General features: G+C 39.4%; 2 protein-coding genes across 2 annotated transcripts; one reads left to right on the forward strand and one right to left on the reverse strand.

Annotated features, from left to right (window-relative positions):
- The first annotated feature begins 684 nt into the window (after nt 1-684).
- On the forward strand, nt 685-3094 carry LOC106111264 (trypsin 3A1-like). The gene is made up of 6 exons (XM_013293290.1): nt 685-730; nt 1207-1373; nt 1507-1649; nt 1755-2010; nt 2305-2454; nt 2942-3094. The coding sequence occupies exons 1-6, from the start codon at nt 685-687 to the stop codon at nt 3092-3094; spliced, it is 915 nt and encodes a 304-aa protein (XP_013148744.1).
- A 4012-nt stretch (nt 3095-7106) lies between these two features.
- On the reverse strand, nt 7107-20366 carry LOC106111265 (dual serine/threonine and tyrosine protein kinase-like). The gene is made up of 20 exons (XM_013293291.1): nt 20136-20366; nt 19910-20026; nt 19405-19833; nt 19109-19329; nt 18929-19020; nt 18590-18840; nt 17950-18066; nt 17460-17574; nt 16796-17016; nt 15836-16073; nt 15438-15525; nt 14205-14375; nt 13593-13752; nt 12701-12819; nt 11903-11994; nt 11015-11147; nt 10122-10324; nt 9580-9805; nt 8601-8686; nt 7107-8051 (listed from the first exon to the last, which is right to left on the reverse strand). The coding sequence occupies exons 1-20, from the start codon at nt 20364-20366 to the stop codon at nt 7807-7809; spliced, it is 3555 nt and encodes a 1184-aa protein (XP_013148745.1). The 3' UTR covers nt 7107-7806.
- Nucleotides 20367-20450: the final 84 nt, after the last annotated feature.

A 20450-nucleotide genomic window follows, 5' to 3' on the forward strand; every position in this document is an offset into this window, starting at 1 on the left:
TTCTACATATAAGTATCGAAATCAAATTTTCGCATTTATAATATAAATATGAAATTATGATAAGAGACTGCGCACACCTGAAACTAAACTATCGCCCGACTGTTTAGTCTTGCTTTGATTCCTATGTATGGAGGTCACTACTCGATTGTTACTTGTGCCACTAAACATTTGAATTAGCTGCGAAACAATCGACAATCGCATAACAGTTGTGCGATTGTTTAGTAAAGGTGTGCGCCCGGTCTTATCGTTAATCTATCCAGCATTCCTTTACCTTATTTCTATGTTAAAGTAGTCTTATTTGAACCTAGATTCTAAATTCTTACTTACTATCGCAAGTCCTCCATCATTGTACTAATGTGGACTTGTAAATAGTTTTGTGAGTGTGTTTACTGCAATTCCCACCACGACTGATTGTGGAGCGTGAACTGCTGATCGGATACGGTTTCAGTTATCAAGATTAGTGCAGGGCTGTTACATATTCCAAAGTACAAAGGTACTAAGTTTATTTAAGATAAAAGCCAATGTTATTTAGCACTTGTAATACGTTTTCCTGGTTCCTTTAAATATAATTCAGATTTTACATTGTACAGATTAATTTTATTCCTTTTTTAATTCCCAGGCGAATTATTTATTTTATCGTATTTTTAGATGTTGTGGTAACCCTATTTAATTTGCATGTATGACATGTATGGTGTAATGGAACACATTCAGTTCGGTGGATTCGCGAGTCGTTAGTCATGTGTATACGCATTTATATATTCCTCTGTTTAGTTACGCTGGTTTGTTGCGAACAAAATGGTTAGTAAAACATTATTTTTACTATGGTAAGTGTCTAGGTTGTACAAACTGGTTACTTTGGTGACGTGAGTGTACATCATTAAAAAGAATGAATTCAATTTTATAAAAACATATTTCATTTGTTTTTTGCCACACTATTAAATTCATGTATCGTCAGAGAATTTGTTAGTGGCCTGTCTTAAAAGAACAATCGTTTTGTACACATTGTTAAAACGTGTTTTGAAATGTTATGACAAAAAAGGTCGGTCAGTACACGGTTAATTGCCTTTTATTATAACTTGTCGATTACGCGATTCACTGCTACCTAATTGGTTTTATAAATTTTCTTCAAATGGAACACCGCGAAATTCGTGTACCAACTAAGATCTGATTTCCCTGCGCTTTATGTTTATCTTTTTCAATTTGCAGTAACAGAATATAGAGGTCTGTTAACATCAGACTGCACTAAAGCGTACTTCCGCATGTACGTGACACGGCGCGTGCCGCCCAGGAATTACTTCTACGTTCACGAAACACTTGACCGCGAACAATTGATCGGAGAAAACACACCGAACTCAAATAACACAGACGTAGATGTGAGTATAATCTTAAGAGCGTAATAAAACAATACAACGTTGTCACATCTCGTTTCATTGTTCTGTTAGAAAATACATGGTTATGCTTGCCGGTTCATATAAGTTGTCAATCTGTGTTTAAAATGATTTTTTTTCTGACAAAATGCAGGTAAAGTTCCGCATAGTGGGTGGTAAGATAGTGTCCATTACGGAGGTGCCGTACCAAGTCCTCTACGGACGGTACTGCGGGGGCAGTCTGATCGCGCCGCAATGGGTCATCACAGCAGCACATTGTAAGTAAGTATAGCACGCTACCCTTTATAATAACAATCTTATTTCTTTTATTACTTACTAACGCCTTTGTTTATCATCAATAAACTAACACTTGATTGTGTATTTCAGGGACAGAGAAACATTCATCTTGGCGGGGTCGACGCAGCGCAGCCGCGCGCAGAAGTACCGCATCTGTGCACATTTCATCCACCCGCTGTGGAACTCGACAGCAGGTATCAGCCATGACTACGACTATCAGCTGGTGCTGTTGGAGACACCAGTGCCGGTGACCCCCAGCTCGCGGCCTATCGCTATCGGCGGCCTTGAAGACATCCGCCCTGGGAATATGCTCGCCATCAGCGGCTGGGGACATCTACAGTTTAAGGTTAGTAATCAAGGAATTTGGAAATTTTTAAAATCAAAAGTTCAGTCGTTTGAATGTGGAACACCGCGGATTTCCACTACTGTACATAGTTTATGATAAAAGTTGTCAAAGAATTAAATTAGCCTACCACTTAAAATCGAGTATCATACTAAAATTAGAGCATTTGTGTGTTATGGCATATTTCAAATGTCTTTCCACTGGGTAGGATATAAATGTCCATGACTGTATTCTGTTGTACTCCTCGATAGTTACTTAGATAATTACTTCCTGTCAATATCCAATATGTTGAATCAGAAAAGCCGTATGCAAGATTTAGTGCGTCGCGTGTACGTGCCGGTGATGGACGACGAGGAATGCCGCGCGCTGCCACACGGCTACTTCCAGAATATTACTTCGCGCATGTTCTGCGCCGGATACCTCGATGGTGCCAAGGACTCCTGTCAGGTATCCTTTTTAAACATTTTTACCGTTGTTTCCCAATTGTCCTATCGTCTTAAGCAAGGCCTAGCCTGGTCTGAAAAGTCTGTATGTAAAAATGTCGATGTTAACTTGACTCTTTTTTGTCAAGGCCAAAAACTGGTTTACATTTGGCTAGTAACACAGGTCTGTATGTGGTCACTGGCACCAGTTAGTGTTTACATTATGCCAGTTATATGCCAGCAGTGATTTTGAACTCAACTAGTCTACTTTACTGGCATAACACCTACATTGGGTTGCGCCGAAGTAAAGCGTCTTTATTTAGAGTGCGCACACCTTTGAATAAATAACAGTTTAGTCTCGCATTGATTCCTATGACCTTATATGGACATGCCCAAACTATTCGATTTTCAATGCAACTAAACAGTTGATTTGGCGAAACAATCGACAAACGCACAGTTGTGAGATAGTTTAGTTAAAGGTGTGCGTGTGCTCTTAGGAATTATAATTGCAGGGGGATTCCGGCGGGCCCGCTGTAATCAATGGTAAGCTGGTTGGCATCGTGTCGTTCGGTGTGAGCTGTGCGGCGCCGCGCCAGCCCGGCGTCTACAGCAAGGTGCCTGTTGTTCGAGACTGGATACGCGCAGTCACAGCACTACCGCTTTGAATGGTCAATACGCTAGGGATCAATATTTTATCATTATAATAGATCTGAACATTCTACTCTGTTTAATTAAAAATTATTCGATCGTTCTCTAAACAATACAGATGCGGTAAAATAGATTTATAAATAACTAATTGTAGCTCGCTGCTTTGTCCGCGTGAAATTAAAAATAAATAGTAAGTAATATACCATATGTTATTCACAGATAAATTACCTTTCTAAGGGTGAAAGAATTTTTATAATCGGCCCAGTAATTTTTGAGTTATATCAATACATACAAAAATACAAAAAAGCAAATCTTTTCTCTTTATAACATTAGTTTAGATGTGTATTAAATCTTTAGTTAAAAATACCCTAGATAAAAGATAGAATGTCAATTTCGACGTGTACACAAATCTACATTAATTGAATGCTTCTTTTAATAAAATAAATAATTATTTAACAAAACTAAGTGATGTTTCGTTTTATTCATTTTTTGTTAATTTATATTTTCCATTAGAACATTGCAAAATTGTAAATATTTATTATAAACGTAAGATGATTCTGATAAATGTTTAATATGTGTTCTTTGATCTGTCACCTTAATAAAATGCATTTTTGTTACTTTTGTGTATGTTAAAATAAGACTTCTTATCAAAGGTTTTAATTAATTAAAAATACTGTTACTGTTTTTACTGCCTTAATGCAAATTGAGAACACCAGTAAAGAGGTTTGTAGCCATACATATTCAACTAAGTTATTATCTTATTCTGGCATTTCTCAAGTTATCTGTTCGTCTCGAGGCGTCGAGTGCGAGTAACTAAGCCCCTTGGCAGGCTGCCAACACTAACGGAGCCTTCGCTGTATTTCCCTCAGTGAATCAGAAGGGATTTGCACGCGAAGTGGGATACACGTCCGCAACACATGACGAATAACGAAATCAACAGAAATTCTCTCTCAAGGTATTTAAACAATCAACATTGAATACAATAGCAATATCCTTGCTCTTATATATCCAAATGTTTATTAAACATATTGATAAATAAGGGCGCATACTGTTGTCTAAATTGTCGAACAACAGTGGTGCGATTGTCAATTATTTCGCAGTCAATTCAACTATTTAGTTGCATAACTAACCTAAGAGTGCGTACCTCCATATAAGCTCATAGAAACCAAAGCGCGACTAAATAGTTGTGTCATTAAGTTTCGGGTTTGCGAACGCTCTTCAAACTGACGTACTTGTATCAATGTAGAGGAACGAGATATGTCGACCACGCCAAATAAAAGTCCATGGTCTCTGGAATCCCCTTTGGGTTATAGTCGTCAGTGTTGCGATCAAATATCGATCGACATTCAGCTTGCTTAGGTATCAAACAAGGATTTCCCAAATCCATGAATATTTGAAGATGTTATTATTAAGGATTTCTGTGTGGCATCGACAGGCTGTCGGAGTCAATTCGCAGCAAACATTTGTGTGCCAGCAAGACGATAGACTGAATTATTTATAGAGCCGCGGAGGGACGTTGAGCGCACACTAATGTTCTCTGAGACCCCCCTGTTTCAATTATTCTAACCTAATGGATTCCGCTGGATCCACTTTTTACTATTCTTTCATAAACGTACAGGTTTTGCTTTTATTGCTAGAGTGAAAGTGAAGTGAAAAAATTAACGACATCGTTCTTCACAAACTAAAACTGAATTTTAGTCTGATTTTAAACTATCTTATTTACTAGTAAGACGTAATTTATTCAGTTAAGTGTATGTTTATTTTATACTATTATAATAAAGCGTAAACACACACTTCTTTGTTGCATTGGAATGCATTTGCGTATGCGGATATCTTTAAAAGTCCCTCCACTGTTTCATTGAATTCAGGCGGCTGCAGGGTAACACTATTGTATGTACTGAAATAACTTAAAAACTACTGGACCGATTTTCTTCACTTTCCGAATATCTTCACCATTAAAAGCTACGTTATCGCGTGGACGAAGTCGCAAGCAACAGCTAGTATAAAATAATATAGAAACATGAAATGTTTTTACTAATTTTAATGAGCTTTAAAAGCGTCGAGAGACTGAGAATTCCCTTTTTAATTTAAATAAAGATCTCCCTTACCTTAGACGACAATAATTCATAAAACAAAGCTCCGCCCGAAGAATCCCCGCCTTTAGAAAGTTTTAATTTACAGTCGGCTATGATTTTGCATCACAAAAGTTAAAAGTTCGTTAGATCCGTGATATCTTTCGGTGTCGCTGGACTCGCGCTGTAAAGATAATGAACTTATTATCAACTTAAATGTGTCTTTAAATTAACTTAGCGGTGACTCAATGTCTTACAAAACCGACTAAAACGGCGTATTTTGTGAGTGTATTACATTTGTGTAACTCGATTCCAATGCTAAAAATTGGAAAACATTCGTTGTAAATCAACCTAGGTACCTATTTGCTATTTAAAATTTTACGTTTATATTTTATAGGAATTAGAGAAATTTCTTTAAATAAGGATTATTGAGACAAGGAATGTATCGAACCACTAGAATGTTTTAAATCACACGCACTATTACCTAAAAAAGTAGCTTATTTTTCTAGTTTTTAAGGCGTCATCAAACCTGAACCAATTTAACGGTCGCCGCCTAAATCAACAACTCGGCAAATTGGCCTCCTAACAAAAGAAAAACAGACAAACGCGCGGCCCCGAACAATTTATAACCTAAAGAAGCTTCGTAAACCTTGAAAATATTTACCCAAGAAAATCTTGAAGAATATAATTTCACAATGTTTTCCTTTCGCACCGCGTCACAGAATGTTTTCGTAGATATGAAACTTTGAATAAATAAAACATAACTTTAGTTCTTGGCTGCTGAATTACTATTTATTTTATCATTACCTAATGATTAATTTGTGTTAAATTGACCTAAGTTTCAACGGAATTAAACTCAAGTTAAAAAACACTAACGAATTTAAGGTGGGAAACCGGTCACAAGACTATTTTTTTCATTTAGAGTGTGCGCACATCTTTGACTAAACTATTGTATAACTGTTTAGTCTCGCTTTGATTCCAACGAGTTTACGAGGTGCACTGCTAGATTTTTGTGCAACTAAACAGTTGAATTGGCTGCAAAACAATCGACAATCGCAAAACAGTTGCTCGAAAGTTCTTAGAAAGAAAAATCAACACATAATAATTATTTTAAGCACTTTAAAAAACTATACATTAATATTTAGAATGTTCTGTTCTGTAGTATAATCTATGACGTGAGGGCTAATACGGTTTAGAGGGCAAAGGGTTATTTGCACAAGATGGGGCTGATTCCCGCCGCGTGTTGAACTTTGCCGTTTAGCTGTTTACTTTGTGATCTCTCATATTTTCTGCGCGTACGAAACGGTAATCGGATGGGCCTCGATTTGCACATACTAAGTAAGTTAAACGCTTTCCTAACTTTTATTTGGGTTCCACAAATATTTAAGTTAAATCTTTTATTGTCAAACAATGCGGGTATATTCACTAAATTATAATCTTAATGCCCGGTTTCCCATTCGTTAATGTTTATGATCTACGTAACTTAATTTTACTCCGTTGGAACAAGTCAATCTAACACTTCAGAGTCGCTAGGTAATAACGAAATAAGGAAAAACTACAGAAACCAAGCATAATACTGTTAAAGTGGCAAAATGTTACAATTGAATCTATGATCAAAAATTGCTTTGGATTGTCAAAATCTAAACCTTATACTAATGTTAGTCCCTTTCCCTTTCCACCCTTTACTTAAAAGGAAAGGATGGGAAGGAAAAGTGGATTTGACGTTAGAAGAGACGCATAGGAAGGGGAAATATCCTTTTTTAGTGGGTCTCCTTCTCTGTCAATTACGGTCGCTTGTCGGTCGGTCATAATATATATAAAAAACTGTTAATCAGATTATTTTATTACTTTAGTTGTAATGACTTTAAACATTAATTTGTAGCTGGGCAGTAACTGGCATGCCTACATATATACTGGCATGTGTATTTGTCGTAAAAGGTAAGAAATAAAATACTTATGATACAAAATAACTTTATTCATCTTAATTTGCAGATAACTTACATGATATTTACACGAATCATAAAGTATAGAAAACTTAAACAATTTAGGTACAATTTTGTGACGGGTTCCAATTTTCATAATACTCAGGTTGTTTGGTGTTTTTGACAAGAAATTACAATATTATGGTGATTTATTTCTTATATGAAACTAGTTTATAAAAATTACTCTTATATTTAATAAAATTTATGTTTAAAATGGAAAATCTATCTTTAAATTGTAAAAAAATAATAACCTCAGTACAAATTTGGCAACATTTTAGCAGGACACATTAAAATGTACTGATAAATTCAATATTTACTCTTAATATCGAAAATTAATCCAATCGGCTCGTATCGTATGGTTTTTTAACAAGTTTGTCAAATTTTAAATACAAGTCAACATTAAAAATGTAAAATAACAGTAAAATAACTTTATCTTTCAACAAAATCACAGTTTCAGTTTCCTTATTCAATAACTTCACTCAAAACAATTCACTTTACACTCAAGAGATCCTTATCTTAAAGCCATAAAGTTGCTTTTTCAATATCACACAATATCAATCACAGTTATGACGTCATCGTCATTACGCTTTCCAATTTTAAAAGACAATAAAGTTCATTTTTCACATAAAACTAATTCTTAATCAAAATAGATCTTTATTCCGATAGACATAAGGTTCACTTTTTCTCATTCTTCTGTATTCCTGTCATATAAAGGCTGTCATCAGATTCATAGCCCTTCCCCTCGGTGACGTCACAGCTGTCTCTAAGGGTCTCGTCTCTGAGCGCCTGCTGCAGGATGTCCTCCAGCTGGAGACGCACGTCGCCCAGCAGCGCCCGCTGGGAGGGCTCGGAGGTCCAGCAGGACTGCATCACCTGCCAGCACTCGTCCGTAAAGTGGGGCAACCTTTCGGGACGAAGACCTGGAGGAAACATTAACTTTGCAGTAGTAAAAAAAAACAAGAAAAAGATCGAAGGCTCTAATCTAATATGAAATAGCGCCATCTTTTGGTTGCATTTTAAAACGCTATTGACTAAACTAATTTAACTGAACTGCTACATAATTTAGTATTACTTATGATTACAGTATAATCATAACGGTTTTTTTTGCCCGAAGTAATACACTATAACACTCTCAAGAAGAAATCAAATCAAATGACACGACAATCATAAAAATCGGTTTCGTAGTTTACTCTAGGCTAAAATGAAATTTACAAACATACAAACTCAAAAAAACAAACATACATGCGAAAAACATTTCCTTGCATAAACTATAAATTTACTAAATATGATTTTTCATAATGATATAAACATTACAAATTCATTTGAGAAACCTTAAAATTGGGTTAATTGTCAAAGTGTTAGTTACGGAACATACCGCTAGATGGCGTTAAAATTAAATTTTTATAAAATTAAGTTTAGCGCCATCTAACGACATTTAAATATAAATACTGAGTAATAATAGATTGTACCTCTTTTCACTTTGCTCCACAACTGCTCCTTGTTCTGGAAGTCCTCGAAGGCGGCCGGCAGTCTGATGTTGCCCGCGCACACATACCTAGGACAAAAATAAATTCTACCTTTAGGGCAACCTTTTATAGTTGCGGAAACAACTTACAAAGGACAATACTTCATTTATTATACTAATATTACAAATACAAAAGTTTAGATGGATATTTCTTTTGTTTGTAGCCTAAACTGCGAAATTTGAGACATATATAGAGGATAGTCGGAAGACATAGGCTTTTGAACCTTTATAAAAATATCCCTCGGGAACTTATTCCGGATTAGTTCCCGAGGCATAGATAATAAAGTTTTATTAACACACGAGCTGTTGCCCGCAACTTCGTCCGCGTAGTATTAGAAAACATACGAACTATATAAATTACAAATAGCTACGTATCCCTCGGGAACCAGACATTTCTCGGGGATGAAGCTTATCCCACGTGTACTCCAGACTTTGTTTTATATCTGTGCCAAATTTCAATAAGATATGTTAAACCGTTGCAGAATGATCGAGTAAATAGTAAAAAACTAAATTAATGAATCCCACAGGAACCGTAACTATTCCCGGGATAAAAAGTAGCCTATGTGTTCTTCCAGAGTATGTTCTAAATCTGTGCCAAATTTCATGGAGATCCGTTCAGCCGATTAGGCTACAAACGCTAACAAACATCCATCCATTCATCCATCCATCCATCCATCCATCTAAACTTTCGCATTTATAATATTAGTAAGAAGTAAGATGGGATAAGATTATACCCTGAAAAATGTCAGATTCCTGATGGACTCGTCTATTAACTCCATATGTATTTATTTACGTATTTCCTAGAGAGTTACCAGAAGAGTATATTATAATGCTATTTTTACGAAATTATGCAGTTTCTTGTCTGCTAAAAGGCTACTTCAGACATCCGTGGTGTTAGAATTTCAACGACATATAATAGCTACCAGAAGAGTATCCCGAAGGCATAGACGTCGACCGCCGCGTCGTAGTCGCCGTGCAGCAGCTCCGGCGCCATGTGCACGGGCGTGCCCACCACGGAGCCGGAGATGAGCGCCTCGGCGGCGCAGAAGCCCAGGTCGGCCAGCGCCGCGCGGCCCTCGCCGTCCAGCAGCACGTTCTTCAGCTTCACGTCGCGGTGCACCAGCCCCAGCGAGTGCAGGTATCTGATGCCTGGACACTTTCATACTATAGGTTTCATTTTATCTCTTTTCTTATTGGTTTTAAGAGAAAATGGAGACGCATAGCATCTTTTGTGAGTCTCTTCTTTAATTAAGGGTAGGCAACATTTTCAATTGTAGATGACTATGGGCAGGGTCTTTTCGCTTTTTTTGCGAATTCAGGTAGCCGTTCGCTCGATTGTCGATTCGACGCGGGTGAAATCGCGAGCAACAGCTAGTAAACGGTAGACGGAGAAGAGCATTTTATGGGAGGCATATGTAAGAGCTACATCCTGTGGATAGGCAGTGTGGTGATGGTGACAACTGACCATCAACGATATCGCAGGCTATCCGGATGCGCGCGGCGAAGCCGAGCCCCGCGCGCACCGCCGCGTGCAGGTCGCGGGTGTAGCGCGCGCACACCAGCAGCACGCCCGGCGCGCCGCCCCCGCCCCCGCCCCCGCCCCCAGCGCCCCCGCGCACCACCAGCGACCCCAGCAGCCGCACCACGCGCGGGTGCTCCGGGATACTCCTGCAGTTCACATTCTTTATCTTTTTTTTTATAACATAAGGTGGCAAACGAGCAAGCGGCCACCTGAATCCGCCAAAATGGCGAAGCGACCGCTGCCCATAAACATCCGCAATTGCAGATGCGTTGCCTGCCCTTATCCGACAGAGGAGAAGACGCACATAAAGAGGATTTCCCCTTCCTATGCATCTCCTACACCGTCAAATCCACTTCCTCTTCCCAACCTCTCCTTATAAGAAAAGGGTGGTAAAGAGTAAGGGACTTAAATGAGGCCTCCGGCACCACACTCCTCAGTCTGTACACGGAATTGCTTCCACTTGACGGCTGTCTGTGTGGTCGTGGTATTCTGTGGGGGTGTGCCGGCCCTGCACTGCTAACATGTTAAAGCGGGCACTACCACTGTTGGTAATCTTCATACTTATACGAAATAATGTTGTTTGTACTCTACATTGCTGAATGGATCTAGAATTTGGCATTCATGTAGTCTGAAGAACACATATGATGATTTTTTTAATATCATATGAACGGAATCATTGGCAATAGATAGTTATAAATATTGAACAAACATCTTAAACTATTAAACCGATTTAGACAAATTATTTATTTGATTCGTCTTATTCATCAAAGTGACGTTCAAAAATTCAAATATTTAAGAAAAATATTAAAAAGCAGTCACAATTTTTGAGATAATACCTGGTGTAGAAGAACTCCATGGCGAGGTCGTGGTAGTGGCGCTCGTCGGCCGGCAGCACGGACTTGACGGCGACGGGCGCGCGCCCCGCCCACGCGCCGCGCCCCGCGTACACCACGCCGTACTGCCCGCGCCCTGCGACCAGCCATACACACATACACACAACCTCGTCTCCTTTGTGGAGGTAGAGGACCTCCATACCTATCATTTATACGCAGTTCGTTGCCCGATTTTCTATAGTTTTGAAATTACTTCATTTTTTGAAAAAAAAAATCGGAAAAACCAGATTTCCAACTTAAATTTGACCATACGTGCAATGTATTTACACTGATCATTTTTTTTCTTTAACAAACTTAATAATTGGGATTTTGTACCGTTATCCCTTTTTTGGAATATCTCACACAGAAACTAAATAAAAAAATATTGAAAATTATCTTAAAACAAAATTTCTCTCTTTAACTTCAAGAAGCTGTAATTATTTTTTTTATACCAACTTTTTTCCAACAAGTTTTTTAAAAACTGCGCCCATACCTGAACATAAAAACGTTTCTCCTTTCGTTTGTTTCTTATGTAAAAAGAACGATTTGAAATAGTCGAAGGCAACAATCTATTGTTACTTTCATAATTAAATAAAAAAAATTGCTTTCTCTTGCCATTACATCCACTGAAATTAAAAAATAAAAGTAGTCTGTTTATTATTCTGTATGTATTATTCAACACTATCCTATACTTCTATGCTAGGTGTTATCTATTCAGCAGTTTAGGCTACTATATTTAAGAAGCTTGTAAAAATTGGGTTTCTAGTATATGATATCTGTAATGGCTGACCACTATAGCTAGGTAGTACCAAATACGCTTAACATTTACAAGGTAATAAAGAGTTTTCTTACCAATCTCCCTTCCCAGGTCCGGCATGCCGTGCATCAGCAGGTCGCACATGGAGGTGCTCTCCAGACACAGCCGGGCTAGAGCCGGCGCGTATCTACATACAGACAGACAAATATACAAGCCAGGGGTAGTATCATAGAAATTTAAAATTACATAGAGAAGGTATAGTTGACACTTCACTTGAACCTCACTAACGCCATCTATTAATAGATCCTCAAGACCACATGTTAATATAATTTATTGTATTTAAAATAATTGCCTATTTAAACAAGGATCAGTTTGTTTTATAACAAAAGATGGAGCTTATAATATCGTAAAATCATGCTAATATTATAAATATGAAAGTTTAGATGGATGGATGTTTGTTAGAGTTTGTAGTCTATACGGCTGAAAGGATTTCGATGAAATTTGGCATAGATGAAGAGGATAGTCTGGAAGAACACATAGGCTACTTGGTTTTGTTTTTGTCAATACCACACGTCAAAGTCACAGGCGAAAGCTAGCAGTACATATCAGAGAAAGTACCGGTGAAAAATTGTTCGCTGTCTCAAATATATTACTTAACAATTAAATGCATGTTTTTTAAAATAACACAAATTTAAACGGGTAATAATTTAGAAAGATTTTTTTTTAAATAGTCTATTGTGTAAAGAAGAAAAGACTTATGTATGCATCATCATGCATCTCATCATCACTTCCTCCTTATCCTACTCCTATCAGATTTTTGTCCTCCACGTAACTATCATCCGTCATCTCAGTCATCACTCGCATCATGTATTCAGGTGTGAGGGGATACCGACTTCTTCCTGATGGAGAGCTTGACATCCTCGGAGTGGTGCAGGCGGCCGGCCAGCGCGCCCTGCAGCGCCGCCAGCGCCGACTGGTACTGCTCGTGGGCCTCGCGGAGACGCTCCACGATCTTTGATAAAACATTTTTTACAGGCTTTGTGCAAAGCTACTAGTCCCTGTCCAAATAGCGGCTGATAGAGGCTCAGATAGCTTAAAAATGACGTCACAAACAAAATCCGATATTTCCAACACATTTTACACGCTGGATTATTGTCAGACAATCTACAATATGGTGGGATAGGCCCTAACAGCCCTAACAAATTCATGTAATTAAGTCTAAAACATTATACAGAATTATAATAATAAAGCATCTAATCCAGAGAAAGGTCCTACATGGCCCCACCCACCCTCAAGGTCACACGGGAAAGTAAAGAAAATAATTACTGGACCTTTAATATTGTATTAATCCAGTCCAGGTCCAGTTAATATTTTAACTCTTTCATGACATTATTAAATAAAATTAAAATACAGTAAAAAAACACTTTCTAGTATGTATACTAGTATATCTTACCAATGGTATAAATGCGAAAGTTCAGATGGATGGATGTTTGTTAGTTTGTGGTCCAAACGGCTACACAGATCTCGATGAAATTTGGTATAAAATTAGAGGAAATTCTGGAAGAACAGAAAGGCTACTCGCTTTTGTTTTTTTTTTCTTAATTCGACGCGGACGGAGTCGCGGGCGAATGCTAGTTAATATTATAAACGGGAAAGACTTGTATTTTTGTATTTGAAATAACTCAAAAACTACTGGGCCGATTTGAAAAATTTATTCACCATTAAAAAGCTACGTTATCAGTGAGTAAGATGGGCTATATTTGTTAACTAAAGGCAGGCGTATACCTGTGCGGAGATGATGCGCGCGAGGCGGTGCGGGTCCAGCGAGCGCGCCGTGTGCCGCGCCGCGCGCCGCCGCCACGCCGGGCTCAGCACGCAGCACGCGCCCGCGCCGCGCCCCCACTCCCCCACGCCGCCTCCGCCGCCGCCCCCGCCCAGCCGCAGTCTGCACACATACACCACTTAATCCTCGACTATACACAATTTAATATCTGAGCAACAGAAACATATTTAAAAAGTCGTCTTTTGCAAAATGTCAAAATCTGCTATCCATAGTCATTTGTAGCAAATGCTCATACACAGAAAGAGAGTATTACCTCTATCTGTGTGTCATCCCCGTTAAGTCCATCCTTTCCTAAGTTTTGCTTATAAGAAAAGAAAGATAAAGTAAAAAAAGACTAAAATGATATCTCCAACAATGACATTGGTCAATCGAAGTAATGAATCATTTTCACTTCACTCATATATTATATGTAGAATTACACTAAAGGAGGAATAACTAGGCCTTAGCTTTAATTTTGAATTTCTTCATAGATGTGTAGGTTGTATGGTTTCCTGTACTGTACACTAACAGTAAGATGTTTGTGGGAAGTGTATCGTGTACGTTGGAGCACTGACTTGTAGCAGAGCGTGCGCAGCGCGTGCAGCAGGGAGGCCAGCAGCGAGAAGGAGGCGGCGGGCTGCAGGCGCACGTCGCGCGCCGCCGCGCACAGCTGGCGCACCGCCGCGCTGGCCGCGCCCGCCGCGCCCAGCTCCGCGCGGCAGCTCGCCTCCAGCGACTGCACGCATCTGTCATTCCGTCCGATTTACTAGCTGCATCTTGTCAACTACGGGGCGAACTATGCTTGGCTTGTTCGCACATCAATAGCATCAGCGAAGATGTAGGCTGGAATAGGCGCTGGAGTGGCCCGACGGCGAAGGTGTTCATATCTTGTCATGCCCATTTGTGGGAGAATGACACAACACCAAAGAACGGACGAAATATCTTGTAGGAAGTCAAGAAGATGTGTGCGGAGCCGAAACCGGCCAAACCGCGCGCCCCTCCCGCAATTCGGCCCGTATGACCCGAGGGTCGGTGGGGCCATGGGTGGTGGTAGGCTGTTGCACGCATCTACACACACCCCGCCGATACAAAAGTGTACGCGACTCCCATCATCAACTTGTCCTTATCCCTGCTCAGGGTCCACAGTATATGCTGCTCTTCCATTCCAATACATTCCCTTCTTAAGCATATCCTCTATCACAATATCCATACATTCTTTGGTCTTCCTCTACCTTTGTAGCCACTACATTCAAACACTTTTTCGTTTATGACCCAATTCCATTCGCATAACATGTCCATACCACGCTAACCTTTTGCTTCTCAATTTCTCCACCACTGTTACTTTCAAACTTCCTCTAATATACATTATTAACTTTATCCATTCTTTTTACACATATCCGCAACTTTGGTGTCCCAACATTCAGATCCATACGACAGTATGTAATGTGTACGAGACTTCGACCGAATGGTATTAATACTTTCGTATTAAAAAAAAACTTACACTGCTACACTGATTTTTTTATATTACCTTCTACCCCATTGACATCTGTTAAAATACATTTACAAGTTGACGGAGAAAATGGGTTACATAACTGGATATTGACAAATCTTGTCTCATACGAAGTCGTGAACTGGCATGTGTGAACCCATTATGCCAGTAGCTGGCATACAAGTCTACTATACCTATGTAGTATAGAAAAAATATAATACATGTTCTTAAATTCAATTTTATATATCGATGTTCGGAATTTTTGAACCAAAGATACAGGATGTTGTTTTTAATGATGTATTGAAATGCAGCTATTTACCTCTGCAAGGTGCCGAAGTAGGAATCCTTCAAGCAGTCCACGAAGGTGACCAGCTTGGAGCTGATCTTGCGGCTTAACTTCGAAAGAACTGGAACAATCAATTACATATTTAAGTAAACAATCTATATTAATATTATAAAATTGTTTTGTATGTATTGAAAAAACTCAAAAACTACTGGGCTAATTTCAAAAATTCTTAGACCATTAAAAAGCTACGTTTTGGATGAGGAACATAAACATCTATATTTTTTGTTATTTTTTAATTTTGCGCAGAAAAAGTCGCGAGCAACAGGTAGTGTACTTAATAAAAAATCTAAAATCAATCAAATAAAGATTGTACGGGAGTTTAATTTCACACTTTTATTGATTTTTAAGTATTTCATTATTTAGATTCTTACCAGTTTGTTGGACATCCAGTGAAGCTTGCTTGATAGATATATTGGTGGTGTTCGTGCAGACGGTGACATTCGAGACATTGGTGGCATGGCTGACATTGGTGGCATTGCTGACATTGGTGGCATTAGTGACAGTGGTGTCAACAGTATTATTCCAGCCGCGCTCTGTGCTGGAGAGGGACAACTCATTCTCCACTCTGATCATACCGATTTGTGACACCAGAGATGTCTCATCTTGACTCTGTAATAAAATAAACAAACAAGTAATAATAAAAATAAATTAACTGTTAAGTAACATGGACAGATAATTAAACTTGACTAGCAGAATTATCGTTAAAAAAATAAAATAATCGCTGACCAATGACATATTTGTACAATCATCCCAATATATCAAATGAAAAGACTTGACAAGTAGAATTTATTACACCATGTATATCCAAGATGGCCGCCACTCACAAAATGGCGGGTGTCTATGATTTCTAATAGCGTAGAAATTGAAAATTATAAAGTAAAATGATGTTTTAACACACAAATCTATACTATTATAATAAAGCGTAAACACACACTTCTTTGTTGCCTAAGATATCGGCAATTACACCATATTTTTGAACAATACTTTTTTTAATAAAAAGCCCTACTCTTTACGTCACGCTTTAGGCTATATATTTTCACGACATTAAACTTAGGGGGTAAATATTTTGGTAAATAAACCGAATGTGGGAAAGAGACCATAAGTTGCTGCCAACATCAGGAAAGCAAGATTGCTAAGGTTTGTCATGTCATGTCAATGACATTTGTCAAATTATAATTTGACAGATGTAAACAATAAAAAAAATATAATTTCATGCGGATGAAGCCGCACGGGAGCAGCTAGTGTCTTAACATAACACACTTTATCCTACTTTTTTAGTCTGTCTCTCTCTCTCTCTCTGAAGTTTTTTTCTGTCTCTAACTAAAACTGACCTTAGGTGTTGTATAAGTGTCGCTGCAAGTGAGGCTCTCATCATTGGAGTCAATAATCTCGTAGTCTTCAAAGTTGTAGGTGTCGTAGGAGAGCGCCTCCTCCACGTCGGAGGGGGGGTGGGGGGGTGCGAGGTCGCGGAGGGAGGCGGTGGGGCTGCTCTTAGAGGAGTAGAAGATGGAGTTGGAGAGGACGTAGCGCTTATCCTGGTGACACGGTAAATCTGGAAACAAATATTTTATAACTAAGCCGTTGCTATTGACTTCGCCCGCGTGAAATTTAAAATATAACCTAGGTAGTTCACAGATAAATTACCTTTCTAACAGTGAAAACATTTTTAAAAGCAGCCGAGTAGTTTTTGAGTTATTTCAACACATAAAAAATAATAAATACACAAATTCATACACCTCCTAAGTTTAAAAGCGTGAACAAATATAACCTATAACTTGTTCATAAGCATAAGGTTTTTTTTATTAAAAAGAGAGTTACTACCATACAGTACTCTACATCTGTACCAAATTTCATTGAGATCCGTTCAGCTGTTTAGACTACAAAGTCTAACAAACATCCATCCATCCATCTAAACGTTCGCAATTTTAATATTAGTATGACTTTCGATTTGATGGAGCAAATATGTAAAGGGGAAGTGGGGGGGAGGGGTGTTACCATCAACACTCCAGTCCATATCATCGAGCTCTGTCTGCAAGTCCTGCAGCACCTCCTGCATCAGCTGCACCAGCTGCTGCTGCTTCTCTCCTCCGCTGAACTTCTTGCTGATCACCTGCACTGTCACAGCTTGATATTATAAGGTGGCAAACGAGCAAGCGGCCACCTGAATCCGCCAAAATGGCGAAGCGACCGCTGCCCAGACATTTGCAGATGTCTACCCTTAATCGATGGAGGAGACACGCATAAACAGATCCCCCTTCCTATGCGTATTCTCCACCGTAAAATCCACTTTTCTTTCCCATTCTTTCCCTAAGTAAAGGATGGAATGAAAAAGGGACTAGAACTAGGTCTCCGGTACCACACTCATCAGACTGTACGCGGAATTGCTTCCACTTCACGCTTATCTTCTATGTGGACGTGGTATTACAGTGGCCCTGGAGTGCGAACATGTTAAAGTGTCGTGAAGCCAGTGGCCGTGAGGGCTGACCTCGTACAGCTGCTGCTCCTGCCGCGCCACGTACTGTATCTTGGTGGGCAGCACCTGCAGCTCGCGCGCCAGCTCGAACGATGCCAGGATCAGCTGCTGCAGTAGACGCACGTGAACCTGAACAGCCACGAGGAGTCAATAGTCTAAGTAGCCTAGGTGTTCTTCCAGGCTATGCTTTACATCTGTACCAAATTTTATTGAAATCCATTGAGCCGTTCTAAAGTTCCCTTCTAACATCCCTCCATTTAGAATTCCGTATTTATAATATTATGAAGATACTAGCCGTTGCTTGTGACTTTTTCGACGTGAAATTAAAAAATAGTTATAAAACACAGCTTATGTTACTGAGCGACAACGTAGATTTTAATGGTGAAAGAATTTTTAAATCGGCATAGTAGTTTTTGAGTTATTTCAATACATACAAAAATACAAATCTTTATAATATTAGTATAAATAACAATGCTAGATTCTAGCAACACAGAAAACAAGAGTAAAGTAGCGCAAGGTACACAATAAAATTATAACCAATCTTCGCAAGTTCGATGTAAGATAATTGGCGTAATCAATATTCTTTCCGCCAATCAGAGACCACGACGTGACGTAGGTCGCTTGTCATTGGTTGATTGATATCTGTACTTACCTCACTCAGTCTCGTGCAATATTCCAACAAGTAACTCTGGGAGCAATCAGTCGCAAACTTGAGTACTGCGTTAACAAAACTCTGTCGGCTCCGTATCGTCCTGTCGTTGTCGTCACGTCGCCGTCTCGTCGACGTGTCGCCGGCGTCGGAGCACTTGGAGGTGGAGGCTTTATCGACTACTGAGCGCAGAACCTCGCCGTCATCTAACACCACCCATTGACTTTTCGCATGGTACTTCGATGGCGGACCGACTGGAAAAAAGTCATCTATTCCCATCTCATTCTTTCTCTATCAGTTGTCTCTTGCGTAGTTGATGACGTCATAATGCTAGTTACTCACACATCATGTCCCAGTGGTCGAGTAGTTCGTTCATGAACGCGATCTGAGACTCACGACGACGCTGACTTTGCTCTCCAGACCTTACATCACGTCTAAAATAATAATACACACATATAAAACAAAAATTCAAAGAGACAGGCCTAAAATTGATATTTTTTTTTGCTTTAAAAAGCTTTATACCTTAAAACACCGTCTTGTATCAAAACTTGATCAGATTCTGGCAGTTCCTCAGTATTGAATCTATCTTCAGTAGACTCGGTCGCCTCCACGCAGAGATGCAACCTCTCCTCTACTTCTTGGTTCTTTTTGTTCTCTTCTGCGTCCACGCTGTCCGAGAAGAGAACGAAGAAGACTTGGGCTTTTGGGTTTAGTTCTTTTATTTGGTGAAGATCGAGACAGTTCTGTAAAACAAGAAATAAAAAAAATTATCCATTCATTCTTTCTAGATTCATTTAATTAATTGTATTAGTAATTACCTCAGCAGTGAAGACGGCGGCTTCATCACTGACCAGCTTCACTTCATCACCGCAATGTTCACCTTCACCATCACCGTTCCTATCGCCTTCACTACTCTCACTGCGCGTCATGTAGTACAAATTGAATGTTGACCAGAAATCTTCTTCACTCCTAGCTGCTATCCTGCTCGCAATTATGTTATCACTGAATATATTCTGTCCCGTTCTGTCCACAGCATATAGATATATGGGAGTGTAATTCTTGAACACGGAATCCCTCTTGTGATAGAGCTCTGAATGTATTTGTTTGAGGCTGAGATAGTGCTCGCCGGCAGTCTCCGCGGCGATGTCTGCTGGCACTATGATACGAAGACCGTCTTTTAGTATCGGATTGTTCAATTCCACTTCTAGCATTGTTGCTAAATCTGCGTTATCTTGACGTAGTAAATCCTGGAATTAGAAGACAAGAATTTAAAATGAAATTGTCATTTAGAATGAAAATATCATGTTAATCTTATGTAAAGACCTGCAAGGGTATAGTTTCCCATGGGCGCTGGTTGCACTCCAGGTCCTCCACCAGCTCGAACTCCGAATTGCCGAGGGTCAGGTGCACCTGTGTGCTGCTGCCGTACTGGATACACAACTGCAAATATACACCGTAAACTGGTAAAGTAAAAAGATAAAAAGTGAATATCAACATCACCTTGGCTATTTAAGATTCTTCTTAACTTCGGATACTTTTTACTACTTACCCATCGGCAGCCCCTGGGCATGGGGTCGGGCAACAGCCGCCTACCCAGTAGACAGTGCAGTAGACGAGCGCGAGCACTCCCTGACCCGCCCAGCACCACCAGCGCTGTCGGCCTCGAAGACTCGTTGCTTATATCTTGCACCGCCGACGATATCTTAGGGTCTGCAATATCGTTAGGACATTTCAGACATTTAACATGTATGTATAACACACTTAAAGACGTATAAACCATCATCATCCACTTGCCCTTATCCCTTATGGAGGGTCGGCACAGTATGTGCTGCTCTTCCATACATCTCTATCAGCCGTCATATCT

Source organism: Papilio polytes, unplaced genomic scaffold (assembly GCF_000836215.1).
Source record: "Papilio polytes unplaced genomic scaffold, Ppol_1.0 DF824169.1, whole genome shotgun sequence".
Classification (NCBI taxonomy): Eukaryota; Metazoa; Arthropoda; class Insecta; order Lepidoptera; family Papilionidae; genus Papilio; species Papilio polytes.

What these genes read in the sequence shown, in the direction of transcription:
- LOC106111264 (XM_013293290.1), top strand. Translation starts at nt 685, where the DNA reads ATGTATGGTGTAATGGAACACATTCAGTTCGGTGGATTCGCGAGTC. An exon ending in GGGGACATCTACAGTTTAAG is followed by an intron (nt 2,011 to 2,304) that starts GTTAGTAATCAA and finishes ATGTTGAATCAG; the next exon opens with AAAAGCCGTATGCAAGATTT. An exon ending in GTGCCAAGGACTCCTGTCAG is followed by an intron (nt 2,455 to 2,941) that starts GTATCCTTTTTA and finishes TTATAATTGCAG; the next exon opens with GGGGATTCCGGCGGGCCCGC.
- LOC106111265 (XM_013293291.1), bottom strand. Translation starts at nt 20,366, where the DNA reads ATGGTTTATACGTCTTTAAGTGTGTTATACATACATGTTAAATGTCTG. An exon ending in ATACAAGACGGTGTTTTAAG is followed by an intron (nt 19,021 to 19,108) that starts GTATAAAGCTTT and finishes TTATTATTTTAG; the next exon opens with ACGTGATGTAAGGTCTGGAG. An exon ending in GTGGAGCAAAGTGAAAAGAG is followed by an intron (nt 8,052 to 8,600) that starts GTACAATCTATT and finishes TGTTTCCTCCAG; the next exon opens with GTCTTCGTCCCGAAAGGTTG.